The sequence below is a fragment of the Athene noctua genome, chromosome 2 (genome assembly GCF_965140245.1).
Source record: "Athene noctua chromosome 2, bAthNoc1.hap1.1, whole genome shotgun sequence".
In the NCBI taxonomy this organism is placed as follows: Eukaryota; Metazoa; Chordata; class Aves; order Strigiformes; family Strigidae; genus Athene; species Athene noctua.
The window spans coordinates 27775776-27800533 of NC_134038.1; the positions used below are offsets into that span (position 1 = coordinate 27775776).

The 24758-nt window shown below is 42.4% G+C and overlaps 1 protein-coding gene across 4 annotated transcripts in view; it reads left to right on the forward strand.

Moving 5' to 3' along the window:
• Window positions 1–551: 551 nt before the first annotated feature.
• RUNX1T1 (RUNX1 partner transcriptional co-repressor 1) overlaps window positions 552–24758 on the forward strand; it is a 117118-nt gene continuing 92911 nt past the window's right edge. Inside the window, exons 1-2 of one of the 4 annotated variants that reach the window (XM_074898737.1) lie at window positions 552–1398; window positions 21090–21262. In XM_074898737.1, coding sequence (XP_074754838.1) covers window positions 21175–21262 — 88 coding nt within the window. In that variant the 5' untranslated portion in view covers window positions 552–1398; window positions 21090–21174. The remainder of the gene's footprint in view (window positions 1399–21089; window positions 21263–24758) is intronic. The other 3 variants (XM_074898733.1, XM_074898738.1, XM_074898734.1) reach the window with 3 other exon arrangements.

A 24758-nucleotide genomic window follows, 5' to 3' on the forward strand; every position in this document is an offset into this window, starting at 1 on the left:
AATAACTGATGGATCGGAAAATATATGGATGCCTACTGAAATGATTATGTAACGAAACACGAAGTCAAACGGTGGCATGCTTCTATTAATTGTAGATGATAGTAATTAATTTTCACTGCAGTTGCGATCGTGTCGCTGCTTTCAGAAGAATCCAGAATCCCCTTCCAGGAAAGTGTGAAATTGCATCTGGGTTCTGCAAGCCATGAAAGACTATAAATTTATTTAAAAAAAAGAGAGGGAGGCCTTCGTCGATACTGTACTTTAGAAAGAAGGAAAAACAAAGGGAAAAAGAAAATGATAATTGTTTTCTCTAAGGCTATTATCTAATGCAAAAGCAAACAGTCTGACTGGAAATCAGCTAACAGAAGGGGATTAGAGAGTAGATCTGAGAGTGGCTTGATTTCTAGCACTGCTGTCTCTTCACACAGTGATGAGACACAGGCAGAGCAGCCAGGAGCTCTCCAGATGGCTAGAGAAAGTGTTTGTCTTGGGTTACTGCAGGGCAGTCTGGACTCTTAAAGCCGGGGAGGCATCATTAGGGAGCAAGTTAGATGTCCACCCAGTAAAAGCGAGCGAAAGAAAGAAAGAGTAGGCAGGCTGCCCGAGAGGGACCGCGCTCGCCTATTGTTAACATATACTTGACCCCCACTAACCTCCTCACGACACAGATGTCTCCTACCTCTATCACCTCCCACTGCTTTAAGCCCTCCCCCCCTGCACCTGGGTAGCGGGGCCGGGCCGGCTGCCGGCAGTATGCTGCCTGCCTCGCGAGGTGCCTGCTAGCGGGGAGCGGCGCGGAGCCGGGCGGAGCGGAGCGGAGCGCGGCGCGGCCAGCGGCGCAGCCTCGGGCGGGCGGCTCGGCTCGGCTCGGCTCGGCTCGGCGCGGCACCGGCGCGGCTCGCCGGGGGCAGAGCTATGCGTCGGCTGCCCGGGGACACGCAGAGACCCCGCCACTGACAGCGGCCGCTCCCTGCGCTCCACATCACGTTTGTCTGCGGCGGCGGCAGCAAGGAGAAGGACCTGGGCATTAATTATCTCGACTTGGAGACTTTGCTTTATTTTTGGTTCTTGTCCTTTCCCGTGGAACCAGTAGTCTCTCTCGAGCTGATCCTCCTTTAAAAAAAAAAAAAAACCCAACAACAAAAAAAAAAAAACCCAGAGCGAGAGAGGGGGGTGGGGGGGGAAGAGCAGCTGGAGTTTCTCCTCAGCTCGTTTTGACTTTTGTGGACGTGGATCATCTGGACTGGGAAGGGAAGCCGCGCTGCGCTGCTCTCCCCTTTCCCACCCCCTCGCCCCTCCAGCAGCCTGGGCTGCCGGCTCTCCCCCGAGCAGGACGGGAACTTTTATTTGCAGCTCGCAGCCCGTGGCGAATGGTGGGAATCTCCGGTCCTTTGCAGTGTGAGTACGGGGCGCGGGCAGGGCGCGCTGGGGCGGGGGGAGCCCGAGCCCCCTTTTTGTTCCCTTTCTCCTTTCCCGTAGGTCTCTCCCGGCTCGGAGGGGCTCCCGCGGCTGTAACTAACCCAGGCGGACCGGGGCTGCCGCTGTGCCCGGGCAAGGTTAGCACTGCATGCAGCTCTTGCAACCCTTGTCCCCGGCTCACAAACTCGCACCCCGAATATTTCTCAGGAGCCCAGACCCAGAAACCGAACAACCCCGTCTTGTAGAAAACAACCCTCCCAAGCACATACTCTTCCATAGTGTTGGGTTTCTGTCTCGATTTGGAAGTTGCCTTTTTTTTTTTTTTTTTTTTTTTTCTCCCCTGCCTCACCTCTCTCCAGATCACAGCTAGCCAATGTGAGTCGGAGTGTCCGAAATATTTCTGGTGGGGTATTTGTTCTGCTTGTTTCATTACGATCATCGGACTATGTAGCGCTGGCAACATCATTTCAGGCTATTTTGCAAGAAATATTTCAGGCGCTGCACGTCGTCTTTAGCTGCACCGCGATGTTGCAAGTATCTCGTTTTCTAAAACGAGAGGGCAACGTTAGGGATTGCATTTACAAAACTGCAGTACAATGTACTTGTGTCATGTCGTCTAGCTGAGCTGAATGGTTTGATTCCATAAATCCGTAACAGACCATCGATAAGGGAGATTGGAAGAGTGAAACCCATACTGCCGGCCACGTAGACGAGCCTTTGACTTTTGACGAGTCCGAGTCTTTTTGTTAGTGCCAAAGTTGTGAGATTGGACAAAAATTGGGTTTAGGGTAAGGAAGGACTTGCCACCTTCGCAGGAGCACCCGCTAATCCTTCAGACGTATAAATTATATACAGAAACATCATCGTTAGTGCTCTGCTCTCCTAAATGTTAGAGAGAAACTGAAACTAACTGATCGGACGCAGCTCTCGAATCGCTCTTGCTCCAACCAGGAGCTAAAATGCTGCTTCCTTCAGGTCACTGAGAAGTTTGAAGGAGGGAGGGCGAAGGTACGAGGCGCGGCGGCAGCCTCCCCCGCCTGCCGCCCGGCCGCAGCCCGGGGCTCCCCGCCGCCGCCGCGCCGGGCAGCAGCCGCCTCCAGCCGCTCCGGATCCGCAGCGGGCTCTGCCGGTCACCCCCTCCTACCCCTGCCTCGCCCTAAATCACGGCAGGGGCCGGACCTGTCAGTCTCGCCGGCTCCGGGCAGTGCCGCCCCGCAGCCGGGCAGCTCCTGCCCCGCGGATGCTGGGACGCGGCTGCTAGCCGCTCAACCCGCGGTCGCAAATCTTCCCTAAAGAGCTGCGCAAGTTTTCCACGGCCACCCGCGGCGGGGCTGGCCGCGCCCGCCCTGGCTGTGGCGGCGCGTCCCGCGGGGCTGGGCAGGAGCGCTGCGTGTGCCCCTCGCAGGCGGCCGGAGCGCGGCGGCGGCCACGCGGTTGGCTCCAGGCGTAGCCCCGACCGACGCCTCGGTACAGACGGCCAAGCCTTTGCTCCAGCAGATATTCGTGTGCTTAATGTAACGCTGACCCCTTTAACTTTTAACATCGCTTCCCCTAATTAATCTGTTCAGGCCCCAGACTTAAATGGCTGTCCACAGCTGCTGCAAATTGATTTATCCCCTGACGGTGGTCCGAGTTGCTGACCAAAGCAGGATTCCTCCCCCCCCCTCCCATTTTTGATCTACTAATCTGTTTTGACTTATTTCCTACTTACAGTAATGCTTGCATGCTTTTTGAAGGACTTAGAAAATATTTTCTTTTGACGTGTAGCTAGAAACATAATTATTGTATTTGTAAACACAGTATGTTAGGGCTAAGGGTGAATATATTTAATTATACCCTTGCAGCTTTACATTTCCTTCTCCGTTTCTGCATCCTGACAGATGCAATGGAAAGTTTAAATAGGCAACTTTGTTAACTGTAGTTTGAGGCAAGACGTGAAAGACATTTTTAGATTTGAGTTCTATTGTCCGGGTTTTCTGTTCTGCTTTTCTGGTAACGGTTTAGTGAATCTGGACAGCCGAGAGGATTGAAACTGGTTTCTAATGGTTGTTAAAGCTGATGCTTGACCTTTCCATGGGAAGTCTGAAAACCTTATTCAGTTTATTCTGGGCTGATTTCCTTAGGAAATCCAATATGATCAGGGAATTTCCTTCAGCTCGGCTGAATGTTAGAAAAGTTGGTCTCTCTTGTTTATATGTCCTGGTTTTTAGCACTAGGTGTTTCTGTGGCTCCCCATCAATAGAAGAAACACTAGGGGAAAGATCTGAATACGGCTTGTTCATAACTGTACAGCCAATGACTATGAAGTTGGCAAAGGCTTTGTTAGGTGTGAGATGCACGGCAGGCTTGCTGTAAAGGTCTTTAATTAGGAAGTTATACTTTATTTGATAACTGGTAACTTTTCTGAGGTCAGTTTTATCATATCTGAACCTTCAATATAATTGCTACTACTTTTCAATTCATGCCTTGTTTTGCTTTGCTGTCATGGGAAGTGCAACTACGCACCAGTGCAAGAAAACCCCAAACCCCACCAAAAACCCAGCCCACCCTTAAATCCGTTGATGTCTCTGGCAAGCTGTAGCCAGGCGAGGCGTACAGGAGATGATAGCAGGACGTCTTCCGTCTTCCTCGGGCCCTGCGTCTGCAGGAGGGTGAGCGCTGGGCTCCCGAGCCCCGAGCATGCTGTAGGAGACAAGAACCATTCTGTTTGTAATGGAATGCAGACAGCAGTGTTAGGTCACTGCTTCCTGGCAACTGCTGCACAACTTGTTTTTCTTCAAAGGCTTTGAGCTTTTAAATAGTTTCCAAAATCTTTTCAAGTAAAACATTGCCTTCTACCATTTTTGACCACCTTAACGTTAACTCGTTTCGTGCCTAAATAATGGACCAGTAAAAACATCACACGGTGTCTCTCATCTGTATACGCTTAACACTATGTATGCCTGTGCGCACATGGACTTTTATACTGGAAGTATTGTTTATAGAATAAAGAGGAGAAAAATAGCTCCACCTGGAGTGCTGGTCAGTGGCTAGCCAGTTCAGGACATTCTTCGTTGTCAAATCCTGTTTCTCACTTCTCTGAAATGAACTTCAGACGACAGGCGTTGAATGCGAAGCTCACTTCACTGAGGTACTGTGCAGACTGCAGACTCCTCGTTGCCAGACACTCTGGGTGAAACAGGCATCTGCAGTATTTGCATTGGGGGTGATGGGAGAAAGGGCTTACAATTGTCATTTTCATCTTTCAAATCCACTTGCCACAGTCCATTACTGTTAAATCTTTAGCTAATTGAATACGGATATTAGTATGTTGCTATTGCAGGAGCTTCAGATTTCTTAGATGGAGGGGAGAAGATCTTGTTCTTTGTTCTGTAGAAACTTAAGTTGTCACGCAGAGATCAAGAAGTCTTATCAGCTGAAATCAAAACGTGAATTTGGTGTTGTGAAGGGGTTATTTCTTCATGGCTTGGCTAAAGAAGTGTAAAAAGAAAAGTATTTTTAATCTGAAGACATTAAAAACTTTGATTCCTGTAGTTAGTAGCAGCCTGTTCTTTTTTCAAAGTCTTTGCCTTTAATAACAACCTGTATTTATAGAAGTTTAAACTGACACTAAATTTAGCAGAAGTAGCGAGAGTGTAAATTCTTAAAACATTGGCTTCCAGATTACACTTTCTTTACCTTCTTTCACTTGAAAATCTAAAGCAGTTTAAAAACTGAAGTTTTAATGTAAAGGGTCTTGGTTTTCCACATAGATGTTCCTTTTTAAGGAACTGCTTTAAAATGGCAGTTATCCTGTTTTATTTACTATAAACCTGATTAGTTTAATATATGGTAGCATAAATACATCAGGAAGTAGTATACCGTGTGGTTTTGTGGATAAAGAAAAATGATCAGCAGATGTAAAATCCAAGTCAAAATATCCTGCTCTGTAAAAGGCTTTTTTTCACCAAAAAAAAATTTTAATCCGAAAGACATTGACTTCCATCTTCATTTTTTTTTTCCTGCCATCGATATGAAAGTTTCCAAATAACGTTTAGAGAACAGTGGACATTTTATTAAAGTAAACATTAGTTCAGTATAATGGAGGTAATTGTAAGTGATAAGAGCAGAGCAGGTTATCTGTGTGTTGTTTAAACAGAAGGAGCTATTTTGCACCATTTCCAGTAGCCATCTGTAGAGGAGAAGGGTTTGCACCTGTCTGTCCACACTAATTATAGATTAGGTCCAAAGAAATGAAATTCGAGTAAGCTTTCTCTTAATGAAATCCATAGTGATTTTATTGTAAATGTGTTTTGTGTACAGACGGTGATGGTTGAGCTGTGAGTAAAATAAATTGCTGTATGGCTGTCATGTACTTGTAGTTGTAAAGCAGGATACTGCTGCATTAACAAAGGTGCTGAATAAAAATGCAGTGCTCCATTTAAGTCCTAGCCTTCAGCGGTGGCTTTAGCTGAAGGTTTAGTCAAAAGGTTCACTGTAAGCACAACCTTTTAGGTGTACGTTTCAGGGTAGACTTCTCAGTTACCATCACTTTCGTGTCAATGTACTGGCATATAGGTGGTCCTTTGGCTAAAATACGAGGTAGAAATGGTTTCATGTTAAATAGGTACAGACATACATGCAGCATGTGTCAGAAATACTTTCCTCTGGTTTAACACTATATTACTAAAATAAAGTGGAAAGAGTGAGAAATGCATTCTGCAGTAAAAGGTCACATGAATTTCTACCACATCTGTTTATAGTAATTATGAACATAATTAACATAAGAATTACAAGTGAAGTAATGACAAGCTGAGCTATGAGATATTATGCCATAATGGTCATATGTTGGAATTCTCACATTATAGCACACTAGAATTCACATATTCAATGCAAGAAAGAAAATGTTAGATTTTTATCTATTTTAATGCTTCAAAACTTATCTGCCTGGGGCAGATGGACTTTACGCTTTATAGGAAGGTAACCCATTATTAAGAGAGAGTCAGTTGAAATTAAGATTTCTAGCCTGCAGCTTGGACTTTGAGACAGCTGTGCTTATGGAACGCCACTTCTGTTACACATTTGTACTCTGATTGTATTTATTTTATTAACACATACTGCTTTATTTTTAAATGTGAGTGCTTTTGCAGCAAAATGTTTACATTAGAAAGGATCCTGGATTAGTTTTCCTTTAGAGAATTGTGATTTGAGTAGTAAAACTGCCTGTCAGAATGGCTAACATAGATATAAGACACACATTGTGGCTCTGCAAGATGAGAATCTGCTGGATCCTAAATTAGTTTATGGCATGATATATATATGTCAAGGAAAAAATCCCTAACAAAAATCCCTAGAAAGAGCAATCTCTCATTTGTACATAATATTTTTAAAGAACATATGCAGAGAGAAGGCTCTGTGGCACCTTGCAGGTTGAATTAATTAAAGTCACTTTTCTTTAGAGATGCATAGATCATACCATTAATTTTAGGGGCTAAGGTTTCAAATGAGTTGACAAACTTTTATAAAACTTTTATAATATGACCTGTCCGATTACCTCTAAATATGGTTGTCACACAGCTGACAAGTGGAGGAAGTTAAGGGAGAAGTGGCCCTTCTTCAGGGTAAAAATACTAGCTGAGGAATGCATAGTAAAATTTGACATGTGAAAATCAGTTTGCCTTTAATGAAAAAAACAAAGTTCTGTCGTTGTGACAGGAAAATTCACCAAATTGCTGTCTTTCTAAGGCTAAACATACAGAGTGGTTTATGAAAAATAAAAAAAATTACCTTGTGTTATGTCTCAGTGATACCAAGAGGTTTTCGCATTATTGGATTAGTGGAGGATTTGTGACAGACCCCTTTTTATCTGACATTCATTGCGGTGACACGATTTTCACACACATGCCCTTCCCCCATCTAGGTTCTGGTTTTCACTTTGTATTAGGTGTCAAATTCCCTTTATTTTCTTGTGGTAAAACCTGCTATCTTGGACGAGTGATTTTGGAAGGAGTTCTGCACTGAACAATGCCTGTCTCACTCCGGCGTGCCATCATTGTCCTCATCTCAGCCTTCAGCCTTCACGGTGCTCCTCCGCAGACATGCAATGGAAATGTGCTTCCTTAACAAATAAATGTTGATTCCTAGTGAGAAACGTTTTTAAAATTTCAAAACCCAAGCGTGCAGAGCTCGCTGGGCAGCCTGGTGCAGCCATGCTGTTGGCCGGCTGTGCTTGTGGTAGGCAGGCTGGGCTGCTTTGCAGCCTCCCCTCCCTTTACCTCATAACCCAGTCCTCTCTGATGAATCCTCAAAATAAACCCTCTGTTCTCTCAAAACCTGAGGTGTAGGGACCTACGCTGGCTCATCATTCATCCTCTGGCGCAGGATGCCACCGCTCAGAGCAGCACTCTTGTGTGTGTTCTGGCTCCTCCGCAACTGGCAAGGCCCAGCGGGTCGGGTTAGGTCGAGACTTGGCCGAACTGGGAGCGGGTACATCCCCGCGACCACGCCGGGCCAGGAATTTCTGGGCCCGGAGCGGTCGAGCTCCGTGCAGGACGTAGGTGTGGAAACGGTGACGCCCTCGGGTGGGGGAGCCTGGAGGAGCCAGCGCTGCGCTCCCCTGGGCTTCTGGCAGGGTCCATATCCCGGAGAGGCTTCGGGGCAACCTCCGGGGACAGGGCCGGGCCGGTGCCTGCCTGAGGGGAGGCTCGAGCACAGACCGGGGCACGGAGGGAGCCGCCGCCGCCGCCTTCTCACCCGGTGGGCGGCGCGGAGGTGGCGCCTCTCCTCAGGCCGGGCGCGGCCTCCCCGGGGACCCCGGCCCGCGCCGTGCCGCCCCGGCCCCAGCCCCGCTCCCTCACACCCACCGTCCATTCTCCGGCCTCCATCTGGGCCGCGCTGATACCGTAATCGCCCCGGTGCACGCCGCCGTCCCGCTCCCCCCGCGCCGGCAGGGCCAGGGAGGCGCGATGTGCCGTCCCTGCGCCGCAGATAAGCTGCGAGGCGTGTGAAGCGCACAAAGCCCGGGCCGCGCCGGCGCCTCCCTCCCTCCCTCCGCCGGAAGGTAATCTCCACCCGCGGTTCGGGGCGAGGCGGGCGGGGGGACACCCCTCGCCGCCGCCCGGCCCGCCGCCCGGCTCCCTCGGCGCTGCACAAGTCGATAGGAGTGGGGAGAAGTGAAGATGTAACCTCTGATCATCCCCCAACTCTCCCCCAACCCCGGGGCGGGCGGGGGATTTACAGGCAGAGATTACCCGGCAGGGAGAAGGGATCTGCCTTTTGTTGTGCGTGGGGCAGCCGCGGCCTGGGTGCTGCCTCCCCCGCCCCCGGGCCGCGCTGAGGGGAGCGGGGAGGGAGGAGGTGTCCGGGGAACAAAAGGTCACTGGGGGACCCCGCTCTAAACACAGTCGAGGGAGGAGGAGGGCGGCTTGTCCGGGCGTTCCACGGGACGGGGGTGGTGGGGGGAAGGGACCGGCGCGGCGGGAGAGCCGCGGCCCCGGGAGCGGGGTGGCGGCTGGGGCCCAGGTGAGCGGGAGGCGGCCCGCCCGGCCTCGGCTCGCGCGTGAGGGGAGAGGCTGCCAGCCGGGCCTGCGGGCACCCGCCCTGCCCGCGTCCGGGTGGTGGCAGCGGAGGCTCCTGCCTTCCAAAGTGCCGCAGAGGATGACAGCGGGCTCTAGGAAAAGCGGAGTCTTTTTTTTTTTTTTTTTTTTTTTGGTGTGTGTGTGCGTGTGTGGGGTGGTGTGGTTTGGTTTGGTTTGGTTTTTTTTGTGGGTGTTTTTTTTGTTTGTTTGGGTTTTTTTTGTTGTTGTTTTGAACTTTCGGTGGTGATTTTTCAGTTCTCTCCAGATTAAGATAACTTGAACGCTAAGTGTGTGCACATGCTGCTTTAGCAAACGGCTTTATCAGCGATCATATCTTAAAGCAACATTAAACAATTACCTTTAAAATATATTTAAAAGTTTGAAATATTTATATTGCCATTTCACTTTGTCAAGTGTTTGCGCAGATAGATATATAGATACGATCTGGTAACTAAAAGCCTAATTAAAATTTGTTTAAAGCCAGGGGGGCATGTATTCTTGTTGACAGCGGCGGATCGATAGGGTAAGACAATAGAGCCCCATTATTTTACTTCCATTGACTGAACATATTGACATTTCGGGTTTGTGATTGCCTCAGTGAGCATGATGAAACACTGAAATTCACGAACCAACTGTCTGGAGTGGCACATATATTACTGTATGTCATCTCTGCCTTCAGGTTACCTTATCACTGAAGCAGAATGGTAATGGATGGCAGCAGAGTACTTCAGAGGGGTTAAGGCTCTATCAGTTAAGAAGCTGACACAGGTAGCTTCTGATAGCAGGTTTCAGGAGTATCTTTAATTACAGCTAGAATTATGTACAGTGGAAGATGGTCCTTGTTACCTGCTGCTGTGCTTCAGAGTTTACAGGCTCAGAAGCAGACAGGATGACAAGGTACTTAGGTTTCATATTTTCTATACATGACTTGATACATTGAACTTTTGCAGGAGCCCAAGGACTTCTGATTGTGCCTGTTTGCGTGCTTGCCATGTTCGCCAATGGCAGCATCTCAACCTGGTCTTGCTGCTCAAGTTCCAGAGCACCTGCTAGACCTTCTCCCAGTCTGAAGATTGCAAAGGAAACAAAGAGCAACTTTAAAATAAATAAATGCACTTTGAGTTTCTCCCCCTCAACATGCTTTATCGGCAGTGCTCGGGGAATTCAGTGCAGTGAGACTATAGTGGAGCGATGCATATACACATTTTTTCCTTAGTATAAGCAGTGTAAAAAGAAATGTCTGTGCAATATGCACATATGTATTTATAATTGTATATATTAATTTATCAAATTGCATATGAATGCATATATAAGGAAGACCCAGTGGCTGCAGAACATGCAACATGTCTTACTATTCCAAAGGCTTTCAGATCTTTAAAATCTAGCTGACTGTAGAATGAAACCCATCAGGGTTAGGCAGAGATAGATTGAAATTAATTTAAAGCAGACAAAGAGCTAATATGAAAGAGCCACTAGTGGTTTAACTCATTTTTAAAAGTAAGTGTAATGAAAATATAAAATGTATTCTGAGTGTACCATCTACTCAGCAATTGTTGCCATCAAGTGGACTGCTGATGCCCTTTAAGATGGTAAAAAGAAAACTAGTCCTTTATACCATTTTCATGAAAATGTTAGGTTTCTGTTTGATCAGCAGGTGCTGTTGAGATGAAAGCCATGTGTAAATTTTCAGAAGGCCAAAAGTGTCAATTCAGAAAAGGAAAGTGATAAGAGAAAATGCAATCAGTTTTCCTGTTTTCAATTTGTGCAGGATTTGAAGAGCTGTTTTGTTAAACTGCTACATCTGCTCCAATATGAATATTGAACTACTTCCACTAAAAATAACACCCTATAATTTGGAAGCCATTGCAATCTTTTGTTAATGCAAGTGGGTTATTTAAAAAAAAAAAAAAACAAAACTATTCTGAAAAATCTCCTGCCTAATGTGCATTTTTGTTTATCGGCACTTTTATCTTCAGCAGATAAAATGGCATTATGCAATTAGGACCATATCTCTTTGGACTGTAAAAATGGTACTGGGTAGCTGAATGTCACTGTATTGGTAAAAGGATTTAACTTGTACATTTAAAATATTTTTTTTAATAAACTGTGATTGTATCTTGAAATGATGAGTGACTGATTTCCCCATTGCAACAATACAGCTTTACCTACTGCTGCGGACCTTGTACAAAGTAAAGGATGTTCAGAGTATGACACAACATTCTTTCCTGCTATACCTGCAAATCTTAAGTTTAGGCTCATCAAGGACATTTTAGTTAATGGGGCTTTTGGAGTAACTTTTTCCATGGTAAATTGAATGATTAAATCAGGCTTGAATGCATATAATACAAAAATATTCACTGCTGTGAAGCTGCTAATCCAAGTGAGTTTTATGAACCTGGAAAGCCCAGCATCGGTAGGGCATAAATTTTGTATCAGAGGCATCTCCAGAGAAAATAACATTATTGCTTTTTAATTAAAAAAAAACCCTAGTGAAAAGGGTGTTTTTTAACTTTATAAATAAAGATCTAAATGAAGTGATAATTCACTGTTACATCTATAGAGTTCTATGTACATAACATGAGTAAACATGCAGAAAAAAAAAAAAAAGCTTTTAATTTTTTATTTCAACACAGAGAATTACCTGGTTTTAATATTAGAATAGGTTTTAGATGTTGGATTATAATCTAGTAGTCAGGAACTCAGAGGGTTTTTTGGCAGGTGTCTGCATGGGAAAAGGGCCTTGCTGATGCTTCTGTTTGGTTTTGCAGTTGGATTTGTAAGCTTTTGACCTTGGGGGATTTTCCTCAAAGTGATCTACAGATCAGAAATAATTCAAATTCAATAAACTGAAATTTAAATGTAGAATGGATTTTGTACGAGATCCGTGCTTGTGGTAGGTTGTCTAGAAGTCTGTGGCATGTCTACTTTATAGTTTGTATTCCCAAACATAACTGTGTGCACACATGTGCATAAATTTATGTTGAATGACAGAGGGATGATTATTTATACAGATTTTATCCAAAACTCTGTGCACTCCTGAAACATAACAAAAAGCCTCCCTCCCCAGAAGAGTGTTTACATCCCGTGACAGTCACTAGATTCAAATCTTCTAAACATGGAAGTTGTTTCCTTTCCTCCAAACCTTCTTTTCCCCAACAAAGCTAACCCTGTTAAACCTCACCTTCTGTGGGACGTATACACAGTTATAGACATATGTACGAGAAGTAAATATTACAAAAAACATGGTCGATCAGGGCAAAATGTCTGTAGCCTTAAATAGCTTGTGATATCTGCCAACAGCAGAAGCTGTGCTGAGGAGGCCCTACCTCAGCTGACCTGGGGATGCGAGAGCCTTGAGGAGCCTCATGTTAGTGCTCGGCGCCTACGAGGAGCTTTCTGCTTGCGATTATTACCGAGCAAATGCTCTGTCGCAGCGTGTTAGTGGAGGTAACTGTCTACCTGAAGAGTTGTTAAACCAAGGGACTTTTTGCTTTGGTCATGGGATTTTTTGGTACTTGTCACAGGGGTTGGGGTGAAGTCCAACCCCAAAAGAAAGGTTATAGCTGGATGCAGGGTATCCACATTTTCTTATCTAAATTTTCTGAACACATTCATGGCAGTGCTCTGTTTTTCTTATTTTTTGGCAAAACTGCTGCACACAGTGTTGCTGTTCCTATTGAATAGTTGCCATATTTAACTCCAGTGGTTGTGAATGGAAATGTGAATATGGAAAGAAATCCTTTCATGCTCCCTCTCATTTTTTTGTAACACGTTTTGGGATGCCTGGAAAGGAAGGGCATCCTAAATATTAAAAATATTTCTGAATATGCACATTTAAAAGATCATCAGCTTGGTTTTGTTTATATGTAGTTTTGGGGCATGTGTGATAATGGCGACTTATTTAAGTGATACCTTTTTTTTACTCAGTATTATTTATTGAATTTAGTCATTGTAAAAGCATGGTTGTGTTGTACAGAACTGTACAGCAGCAGTATTCCTGAATGATCCCATGTTGCATCATGCAGATATGGTATCTTCATGGGATAGTTCATGATTTCTTCAGTCATTTCAAGAAGGCATTTGATTCATGTCCACTTTTCTGTCCATCAAGACAGCTAGACTGTGGTGCTTATAATAATGTAAATACCCAAAGTTCATGGAGGATAATAGGCTCTTCTGGAAATTAGGTTGCAGTCTGGAAGGACAGAAGACTCCACCTAGTGGAGTGGAATTAATGTGCACAAAGTGGCAGGCAATAAATAAGGCATAAATAAAATAAGATATTATTTATGAAAAAACAAGGTTGATGCAACGAGTAAAAGCCAGGAATTTGGACAAAAATATGGGGAGATGGTTGCATGACCATTGTAAATTGTATAAGATTGTAGTTACTTTCCTAGTAGCTCTAGGAGGCTTATGTGTGTTGCCTTGTTGGATGTTAGTATACAATTTGTGTAAGTACTGGTCATTACCACTCACCATTTTCTTTTGTGGTTCCTTTTATTTGTCTTCATTTTTTGATTTCTGATGATGACCCCATAGGTGCCCCTTTCAGTTGTGGCCCAAGTGTCATTTTAAATAGCTTGGGCAAAACCCCCAATCCAAGCTTCAAAACTTTTCCACTTTCTTTCCATAATTATTTCTTTTCCAGACTACATTTTCTCTTTTTTGTTTGGTTTATTTCTGCAATGGCAGCATCAGGATGCTGTTTCTTCATGCTGTCATGACAGGTTGGGTGACACGTTGAGTAAATCTGTGTGTGCCTTCTGGTAGAGTCCCAAGGTTTAACAATCCCCGTTATGAAGCATCAAATTATATAGGGTTTGGTACCAGTGCTTTGGTTTCCCAGTGGTTTGGCCATGTTGTGTTACTAGCTGTAATACAATGAATTTTAAAGCTGAGGTGCAAGTGAACACCCAAACCGGAGCAGGAAAGATACTGTCCTGAAATCCTCTTGGAAGATCCATCCCAACATTGAAACACAAGTGCATTAAACAAGTTCAGGAAGAGAACTGCCCCGGAGCAGCTCAGGCTTTGACAGTGAGAGAGGATGAGGCTATTGCCAGAAAATGAGATGATTAGGATGCAGCAAAGGAGACAGAATGATACTGCTGCAAAGGATATTTGGGAAGAGTGCTCCAAAGGAATGCTTTCAGTGACATCCAGGTGGGGTTTGTTGCCAGAGCCATTAAAGTGTAGTGGTGCCAGAGAAAGCTGCCAACAAATTTAGGGATAATGGCACCTGCGGGTGTGCTATCAATGGATGGTAGTGCCAGGATGATTTTTTATTTTATTTTAATGGTGGCATTGCTAAAAGTATTTAAAGGTAATGTTATAGAAAGGTTTTTAGTGAGTGAAGTCACAGAGTTCTAGGAACCATTAAGCAAAAGCTGTTTCATGACTGTACTATTTATTATTTTTAAAGCTTGTTGGCAAACCACTTAATGCTGGAAAAGCATGCTGCAACCTGTATTAAAGCATGCTACAGATGAGCAAGGAGACCATTGTACTGAACTGATAGACTAGCTTAGCTTCCAAATGTTTCGTGCATTTCGTGTGCGCCATGATAAATTAGTGCAACTCCATGGGTCAGCAGAGGTTGTAAACATTGAATTAAAGTACTGGAGCTCAGTTCTTCCATGGTATTCACATGCCCAGTTCTTAGTGACGATGATGTTTCTTTTGTCTGAATACCAGTCTGAGGATCTGGACTTTCAGGTTTCCTGTGCTTCCATCTCACGTCTGTGATTTTAGCAATACTTTGTTGGATCGATTCTGAGACTTAGATCTAGGTATGGCCTTAACGACACTATCTTATCTAAGGTTAAGGGGGCTAGCTCAGGTCTTAGTGTAAAATAAGTCATTCTCTTTGAATTGTAAATGATACTTACCTGACAAGACTTCCGTATAAAGGAGAGAAAAGGTCTATTCCTTCTGAAATAATACTCTCAGAGGCTCCCATTGAGTCCATGGGGCTGGGATTCTCAGCTTCTGTATCCCAAGAGCTGTGTTAAAACTGTGTTTAAGCCTGCTCCAAAGTTTTCCAGAGAAGTGTATAGCTACACTAAATAACAGCTACAGTAGTTTTAAAGAGTGAATCAATGTATAATTTACCTTCCGCATTCTGAGATTTATTGGTCCTTTCCTCTTTGCATGGGGAGGTTTTGATGTTAATTTTCTTTTTTTTTTTTTTTTAATTTATTTTTCTCATGAAGTCCAGGCCTAAATTTCACCTTCTCTTACAGAGCTATTATTGGCCACTATTGTTTTTATTTTCCCGTAGTTTCTCTGGGAAGAGAAGGATGGGCAGGACCTCAGTGACATTGCCAGAGCGAGTCATTGGTGGCCATGTCTGCTCCCCAGGAGGTCACAGGAAGCAGGTGGCTGTGTTAATTGTCCTCGCTCCCAACTCTTGTCCTTCCTGGAGGCAATTTAGAAGTGGTCAGGAAGTGTCAGGCATACTGTGTCCCCCCAGGTTCACTACTTCACGCGTTCATAATAATTTGAGATATGTGCCAGGCAAGAGAAACTGCGTAGGAATCTTTACGGTCCTTCCTGAGCTGTGTGGCTATCTGCCTGGAAGGGCTGGATGCCATCGCTGCAGAGTGTGTTTGGGATTGCAGCTGGAATCCAGCAGAATAACAAAGAATTCTATTAAATAAATAAAAGGGTAGAGTATTCCCCTAACATACAGTGTCTTCCTTCTTTCAAGCTACTGATAAAAATCATAAGTAAGAAAAGTACAAAAACTCATGAGGTGCATGAAATATTTCTGGAAACTATGATCCACTTTTATCTGATGAGTGAAAGATAGGAAATGTTAATGCATTTTCTGTTTAAGCCAGGCAGGTTTTAATTGTCTTTGTTGCAGCTGCACCATCAGTAGTCTTGGATCTCTAAATGGCACTCAGTTCTGTGCTTTGGAAAATCAGTTAGAGTCTTGCTACTTTGGATGAACTTCTTGTTAACTGTTTGCTTGATTTTTTAACAGTGAGGGTGCACAGTGTTACTCAGTATCTCACTGCAGGTGTTGCACCCAGTGCTGTAAGCCAGATTTTGAACTACCAGCAATGTTTCTTTAAGTGTCCTTTGGAAAGTATCCACTCACATTGGAAGTGATGCGAGTTGAGTAATAAATGCCATACTAGTTATTTATCTGCCATGTGAATTTTGGGTGAAAACTCTGAGCCTCTGCTCAGGTGTACTCTTGGTTTTACTGAAGACTACTTGCCTAAATAAGGTGGGCTGCAGGATTGTGGCTGGTGAGTCATATTGGTTTCTGAATCACTCTTACACAATATCAGTCTGAAATACTAACAAATAATGAGCACATTGTGCTTGGGCCTGTACGTTATTTAAAGAACAGCATTTTAGACAAGATTTTAAACAGAATATTTTGTAAAATGTTAATTTAAAACCCACCTTGCAATTTACTTCCATCAAACCTGTTGTACCAGGAAAAATACCTCCTTCAGAAGGGGAAAGGTGTCAGTATTGTGGAAGAATACCTGATTTTTATCTTTGTTATTTAAGCTTCCTTCTTTTTAGTGCAAGGAGATCAGCTGACAGCAGCAGCAACCAATTCATGTTTGCAGCTGGGCAATTACAGTAGACCCTAAGATCTGCGACTGTCAACCATGAACGCAGATGCCTTCAAAGTTCTGTTTTTCTTCCATGTGGAAGTTGTTGGCATGGAACAGATGCCTTCATTTTGGAGAAACCAACCTCTGGATATAATTGGTTCTCTCTTGTCCTCTAGGGAGAGTCTCTCACAGATGAAATTAGATGAGAGGGGAAAAAAAAACTCAGGCACACACACTTACACATGACATGAAGCAGGAGTTTTTAGGATCCCTCTCTGTTTTGTCACGTGGAACTGTTTTACAGCTGGAAGATTTCACTCCATTTTTAGCACTCTACACACATGATGATGATGCTATATGAAAAACATGCAAATTAAAATATATATCTGGCCAAAGTTTATTATTAATCTAGGCATGCTTGTTTAGAAATAAGACAAGCATATCCAGCCTGTAGTACTTTAGTGTTAAATGTTGACTTCTGCACTACCTATCGATGCTGCAGTCTCAGAAATTTAAAAGTTAAATGACAGAAGAGACAAGATGGTTTAAAAAACTTCTGTTGCAGTGGTGGAATCAAAGAATTTTCATCAAATCGTTTGCTGGTTCTTGACACAGGAGGGAAAACGGAAGTAGTGGACTTCAAATTTCACCTAGCATACCTGCATCCAGTTAAGGAAGCACATTTACAGGAACTTCAGCACAGTTTGTCCAATGAACATCTGTGATGAGCCACTGCTGGGCGTCCTCTGGTAGGGTACTGAAGAGCCTGTGCCCTCTTACTGCAGTTACCTAAAATGAGATGATGGTAGTGGGATTTCAAGGCTCTAAGAGAGTAAGACAGAGGGGAGAATCAGCCTATACTGTGCCCATCAAAGGCTTTTGTCACGCCCTCTCCCCTCTGGTGTAACAGCTACCAAATCATTGTGGTTTATGTTATTCAGTACTGTTAAACTAATACCAACTTTGGGTTACCTTAATAAGCTCGGTTGTGAGCTGTGACAGTCAGGCGGTGTTGTGTAAAGAGCTGTGGTACTATTGGGTAGGGTGGGTATGTCCAGGAGGAGAGTGCAGCAGGGATCAGGGATTGCCAGGAGGTAAACTACCCCTGCTGTACCCAAGAGCCTGGAGGTCTGTCATCACTGAATGCTTTTTCTTTCTCAAGTTTTATTTCCTAGCATGATTTTCTTTTATATTGCAGTTTAATGTAACAGTCCAGTTCAGTCACCAGGTGTAAAATTTATCTAGGTAAATGTAATTCTTACATGAATTGGATGATGAACTGTAAGAGTGTAGTTATTTGAAGATGCTGAGCCTTTGTAACAGTGTAGGTAGGTCCTGCTGGTAGCATACCAGTGACCTGAATTCGGACCTTGATTTTCAGATTTTAATGGCAATTTCCATATTTTACATGAGGAGTTTACTACTAGTGTAGTGTTTCCAGCTCTTAAAAGTTGAGCAGAAGTGTCACCAGCGACACAACTGGTGACAAGCTGGCAGGAGTCACCTTGGTCCTACCTTGGTCTGGGTAGTTGGTAGAAGGCAGTCTGCCTTTTAGACACTGGATGTAACCGGATAGCTGCAGTGCGCTGCGGTGCTTTGTTTCCCGCTGACACCCACGAGCTGTGTGGGTGGAGGGCATTCACTGGGACTTCCAGCAGTTGGAAGGAAGCCCAAAGTAAACTTAGGTTTGAACCGATGACTCTTCAGCTTTTGTAAAGGAGTAGGGAGATTCTCTGGTGTAGGACTTCAGTTCTGATTCGCAGAACTTCAGTGCAACGGTGCTGCTCTTAGCATTGTCTTTCTGAAGAACCACATATTAAGGGAAAAATTTAACCAGAGAAGTGCTTCGGTGATGAAGAGATTTCTGGCAGTAACTAGGAAGTGCAATAATGGTTGATTTCTTTTGAGGCTGATCCTGATATTTGTAGTCTTTACATCCTATTAATTCCTTGAAAGATAAGCTGATACAAGAATGATTTGTCAAGGGCCAATGGCTCTTCTAAAAATCTTGGCTTAGGTTGCATCCCCCTTCTCTCCATACACAAGATAAAAGCACTGTGAATATGAGGTTAACTGAATTCAAATAGAAGACTCTCTCTCGAGTTATTGCATTCCTTAGAAAATAAATACATTTCTCATATGGTTGAGATTGATCAAAAAAGTATTCTGTATGCCAGTGATTACATTCCCATCTGTGATTAAGGTTTTCTGTCTGCATCTGGTTTTCACATTATATTTCTGTAACAAGAATCCTTTATATGGCAGAGTTCACTCTCTGTATTTTCTATTAGCTGCAGCTTGAACTACTGCACGGATCGCAGATTTACACATGTGGTTTTCATTACTTCATACCATTGAGAAAAAGTAATATTTGTTTGGGAAAGTATGTTTTTCAAAATTTCCATGGTAATACAACATGTTGATCCTTTTTTGTAACACTCTCGTAAGATTACAAATTGTTTGAGGCATTTTACTTTCAGTGAAGTTCAGACTTTAGACAGTTTTGCATGTACATTCGAACAACAGCGGTAGTTTACAACTCAGGAGGCAAAAATAAAATTTAAAAAGGAGATTAGCGTAGAATGAGTATAGCAGAATGCATCCATCACTTTAGAAAATGTGGCCTACAGAGAAAATGAACGTGGGGCTGAAACAAAGGAAGAGAAGTAAGTTAAAGTGATGTCTTCATTGTAAAGTGGACGACAGATGGGTACTTTTTTTGGAGTAAGAACTTTTTTTTTTTTACAGTAAGAGGTTTAAATTTTTTGTATCAGCCATGGAAAAGGAGTATGCTATTCAGCAGACACAAATATTGTATTGTTATATGTTACATAATATAACATATTTGATCATAATTACTTCTAGTGGCCAAATTAGTAAAGGTTAGCAAAACATGGATACATCTTTACAGATGGCTGCTGTGTGTAATTCTGAATCCAAAATATGATGTTAATTTAATGTTCCACTGTAAGCCCATATTTCAGCCAGATTGTGCTATCGTCACTTGGTAGAAAACTTAATGTTTAAATGGTCTCAGTGAAATTAATAGGGCCACTTGGTCTGTGAAGGATTTTTCAGTTTTGGTAGGGGCATGAGTTTATGGCCATAAAAATCAGATCAAACAATAACAACAATTTAGAGAGTGTTGTATGCATTTATGGAAATGTTAAGTGTTATGCAAAAGTCTGGACAATTGAAAAATACACAATTCATTATAAGGTGCAACTGAAAGGTGAATTTATTGCCTGTATAAGAACGTGGTGACAACTAGAGGACCTCACAGAAAATTAAAATAATTTTAGAGAAGTAGTTATTGCACCCAAGTTGGGGAGTCCTAACCACATTTTTGAGATTATTTTCCAAATGCCAAAGGCAGTTCTGTCATATTGAAAGCTTCACAGTTGCCAAATCCTGGGTAGAGTCCCGCAGTTCTTACGTGCCTCTCATTTTCACTGAAATCAATAGAATTTTGTCTTGTGTCAGGGCTGCGGGAAATGTCTGACCACGAACACGGGAAAGAAAGGACTTTTAAGTGGTGAGATCCTTTGTTCTGTAACCTTAACTTTAACTTGCGAAGGTTTGTTTTGATTCGAGGAGGGTGCTTGTTTGTGGGAAAGATTGCAATTTCTAGCGCAAACACAAATGTGATCTTTTGCAAATGCCCTTGGGCGATACATTTTTTTTGCAGGAAGATCTAGTCCAGGAGAGGGTTGGGGCTGGGTTCTTGGTTAAATGCATGCAGCTGCGACCAGATCCTTATGCATGCTTAACTTTATGTCCCGAAATACCTGAATAGTGGATGCAGATTGAAGCATGTATGTAACTGTGTGTGCCTGGCTCAGAAAATCTTTCTGTCTTGACGTGATTACAAACCCCTGAAAAGCATATTAATGTCTTGGAAAAACTGACAACGCTGCAATACAGACTCATACAAATGACAAAGTATTTCTGTAACCCAAATAAACAGTTTTTGTAGGTGTTGGAGTGGGAGGGAAATTGCCTTTTCAAAAGTGGGAGGATGATTTGTATATATATATCAATAGCTTTGTGATCTCTCTTTGTTTAAATGTGTTTGCTGTTGTCACTTACATATCCAAATTAGTATAGCGATGTGTAATTGCAAGGACTCTATTTTTAGTAACCATGTTTATTTAATAAATGATTCTCTAGAGCTTCTGTTGAGCCAGGTAAAGTATGTAATATTTCATATTCTGTGAATGTATTTTTACAGAATTAGGTAATAGGTGTTTTCATCGTAGAATAGAGGCTGCCCTTACTTTGTTTCCCTCTATATGTCAACTGTTTTAAATGATCAACTTATGAAACAGCCTTTGTCGAAGAATTAATACAGTTTTAAAGTACTGCCTTATATTGACTAAGAAAATGTGGGTAATTGATTTAGAATGATAGTGTTTGTCTTCCCTTTTTATTTAAAAGACTGCTATTATCATGCAAATGAAGGGGTGTGGTGCTTTAAACTGGCTGTGATATATGCTTTTTTTTTTTTTTTTTCATTTGTTGTTGTCAATAGAAAAGATTGATCTCTGGGCTGGTGAACATAATATCTGTCCCAGTCAGAAAAGGAAAGAGGAAATTAGCAGAGCGATTGGTGGAGAATGATATCTGTCAAAAGAAACACTTGGAGAGCACTGAGTTTAGTGATAGGTGACTGCCGGAAAAAAGGGAACTTTGAATTTTGTCAAGGTAAGGAACAGAAAAATACTTGATTTTGTAATGTGCATACCTTTTAGAAGTTATTTTTAATGACTGTACCTTGCCTTGTAAACTGTAATTAAAAAGGAAATCTTTCCCTTTAGCTTCCAAAGAGCCTGCCTAAATCCATGAAGGTGGTGTCTTCATTTTAATATCACTTGAGAAAGAGTACAGCAGTAACAAAATCCCTCAGTGATGACTTTTCTAAAATATTCCTTAGTTTAAAAATACATATATGTGAAACTTCTAACTGTTTTTTGTGGTTTTGATGACATAGATGCTCTTTATTTGGCATGTAAATAATACTTGGCTGGGCTGTGGAAGTAATGAAGTTCAGTTTCCTGAACTGTGAAAATACTGAAACAGTATTTTCAAACAAGTTAAGGGACAGTTGTAATCACATTGGCAAAATGCTTGTGTTTGTAATTTAGAGGAACCCTTTGGTAAACTCATTGCATTGGAAATCTGTGATACATTTGACTGAGATGATACTGAGAATAAGTATTTCTGCTTCTTGTGTGCAAAGATTTTTACCATACTGGAAAAATAAATCTGGTATGGCAGAACTAAACTATTAGATAACCTATGACTGTCATTCCTGTCTTTACTGTAACTACATTTTTTTCTCCTAAATTGGTGTGTCTAGATGGCAAGAAACTACTAAACTGTTTTAAAGTGCTTTCATACTTTCCTTCTCAGTGTTGGACCATTTCGCCTGTGACATAACTTTGACAGAGTATGATACCAAAATAAAATTAACAGTGTCTGAGTACTCTAGGCTATGCTCTGGTTAATTTTAAAGGCAGCTAAGCCTTGATCATATCACTTGTCTCCCCAGCCTAGAGGCTGCTGCCCACACTGGTCTGTGTGTGGGGTGTGGAAAGGAGATGGAGCACAGCTGAGAGAACCAGCAGGAGGCTCTGCGCATCCCCTTGTGGCAAGGGGATGGGGCTGAGGTTTTGTGCACCAGTGTGAACATACTTTTAAAAAATTAAATCCTATTAAAAATGAATTTGCATTCTAATTCGAGTTCTTAGCTCAGTTTGAAACAGTAAATGCTTCTCTGGTACCTTCCTGTACACAGGCTGCATTGGAAAAGAATGAATAATTTTATCAGGGTTTCTTCTTGCATTTTTATTTTGCTAATTTAGCAGTGTATAGCTTCTGACTAATTTTCCTTTTTTCTGTCTACAGTCTATTTTTCAAAGTGTAAGTGTACCCTGTACAGGTGGTTGTTGGTTGGTTTCTTTTGCCATATGGGTCTTCGTAAAGGATTTTAAAAATAAATAAATGTAGAAGATTTCATGCCTGAAGCATGCAGTACTGGCATACTAATGGGAAGCTTACTGTGGTTTATTGCTGTCAGAGCACATGCAAGATAATGGAAATTTCCTACAACTTAGAGAAAGGCATGTTTTCTAATGCTATTCATTTTTATAGAAAGAGGGAATTAATATGACTAAAATTCACTTCATCTTTATAAAGTCCAAATGATCTTGTTGTACTACTGAAATATTCATAAATGGGAGGAAACAGCATGTTATCTGTCTTGTTAACCGTCAGACGGGTCAGGCTGCCTATATGACCTGGGTGCAGGCACATCTCTACCACTGGGAAGTTGCTGTGTACTTAATGATACCCTTTCCTGTGAAATTCTATCAGTGTAGCCTTATACCAAAACAAATACATCCTCTCTATAACACAGAGTTAACGATATGGTATAGTTTTCACCTTGGTGATGAAGATAATCTAATGCTGCTTTGTAGCTCTTTATAAAAGAGGGTGATCAGTGGTGGTTAGCAACTGTTAGATCTTTGGGCATTCCCATTTTGACATTTAATTAAAATGAGGTGACTGGGCAAGGTCATACATCTGGATGTATGTGTTTGTCACAAATTGAAAAATTTTAGTCTTAAATGGCCAGGAAGCTCCACACTGAAATTTGGATGAGTGATTAGAGATGAAGCCAACATACTTAGAGTTTAACTCAGTGTGGACTTTTCTGTGCCCAAGAAGATTTGACTTGCTATTTGAAACCAAAATGGAATAAAAGACAAAATAAAATGTGTTTGAGTCTCCTTGACGCAACAGCCTCTTGTAGCATTAGACTGCCTGTGCTGATGTGATTCCTTTCAAGCATCCTTGATGCATGATCAAGCATCTTTGTTTTGCCATTGCAAAGTCTTCTTTTCTTGGTTTCATTTTTTATCTTCAAAACAATTGTTTGCTTACCTATGTATCTTAAAAGAGTACAGTGGAAATAATAAACCCCCTTTATAACATATAACAGATGCAAAAGGGGATGAGTGTATTATAGACAGTGAATTGTCATTACACAGCTCACAATCAGATTTTCATCTGTTCATGTGGCGCACACCTGTGGCTTGCTGGCGTTGCTCTTGATTGGAGTGTGAGAGATCTTAATGAAAAACAAAGCCAGGATGACAAGAAGAGACTCTGCATGGGTTACTTCACACGTAGTAAGAAAGTGAAATTCGAAATACACTGGTTTGGAGAGAATGCCTCCTGATGAGGGAGCATGCCTGGGTGACTCTGCAAAGGAAACCTGGGCCCTGCTTGCAGTTGCCTTGCAAATAAGGCGTTTTCTCAGTAGGTCAGGTGGATTTGGACCAGTTGAGAGCAGTGGCCAATTTCTCCAGTTTACTTTCTGAGCTAGTAAGAGTTCCCTGGGCAGGAATCCAGCTTTTGAAGTACAAAGAAAATAACCCATAATCTATATAAAACTCTGGCGGATAGGGAAGGGAGGAAATTTACAGAGAATAACTTAGTTTGAGAACAACTGTGTTAAAAGTAGAATGTAAGGGGAGTGTGTGTGTGACATTATTTATTTTAATTTGAAAATACGATCTTTGAAACCTTCGAGGTGAGCAGAGGACAAGCTCTCACAATATGATATATTTATTAGTAAACTGAAACCAAGCACTCCAGCTGAAACTGAAGTTCCATTTTCAAAGTGATTTTTTTTTTTTTCCCCCTGAGTTTCCAGAGTTTGGGTTCTGTTGAGTTTTATTGTTTTCTTTTTTTCCTCTCTTGGTAATGTACTGTGGCTCTGATAACGTTAATGGGCTTTGCCCCACATGGAGCGGCAAGTGTATTGTACCACTGCTCACTGATCCCAGGTCAGTGTGATGCGTGAAATCAATTTATTTGAATCTCTTTGCCTGTATAGGAATTTGGCAGCGTGCCAGTTGTTTTCATTTAATGTTCTTTGTGTTGAACACAGACAAGCAGGCATGCTTTTGTACTCCTCTTTCTTCTGGGCTCTTCTCTTTTCAGCCAATATTCTATTCTGTCATTTTTTCAGAAAGAAGTAGGAATGTGTTACCTTTTTAAAAAATAATTTTTGTTTAAATAGCCTCTAAAGAGCGTAGAAACTAGGTCAGTCATGGAGCAGCCTGTGTAGGGTTTTCACTGAGTATAGGTGGTAACACCTGCCTTTCCCCATTTCTTAAATTTGGTGAAAAAG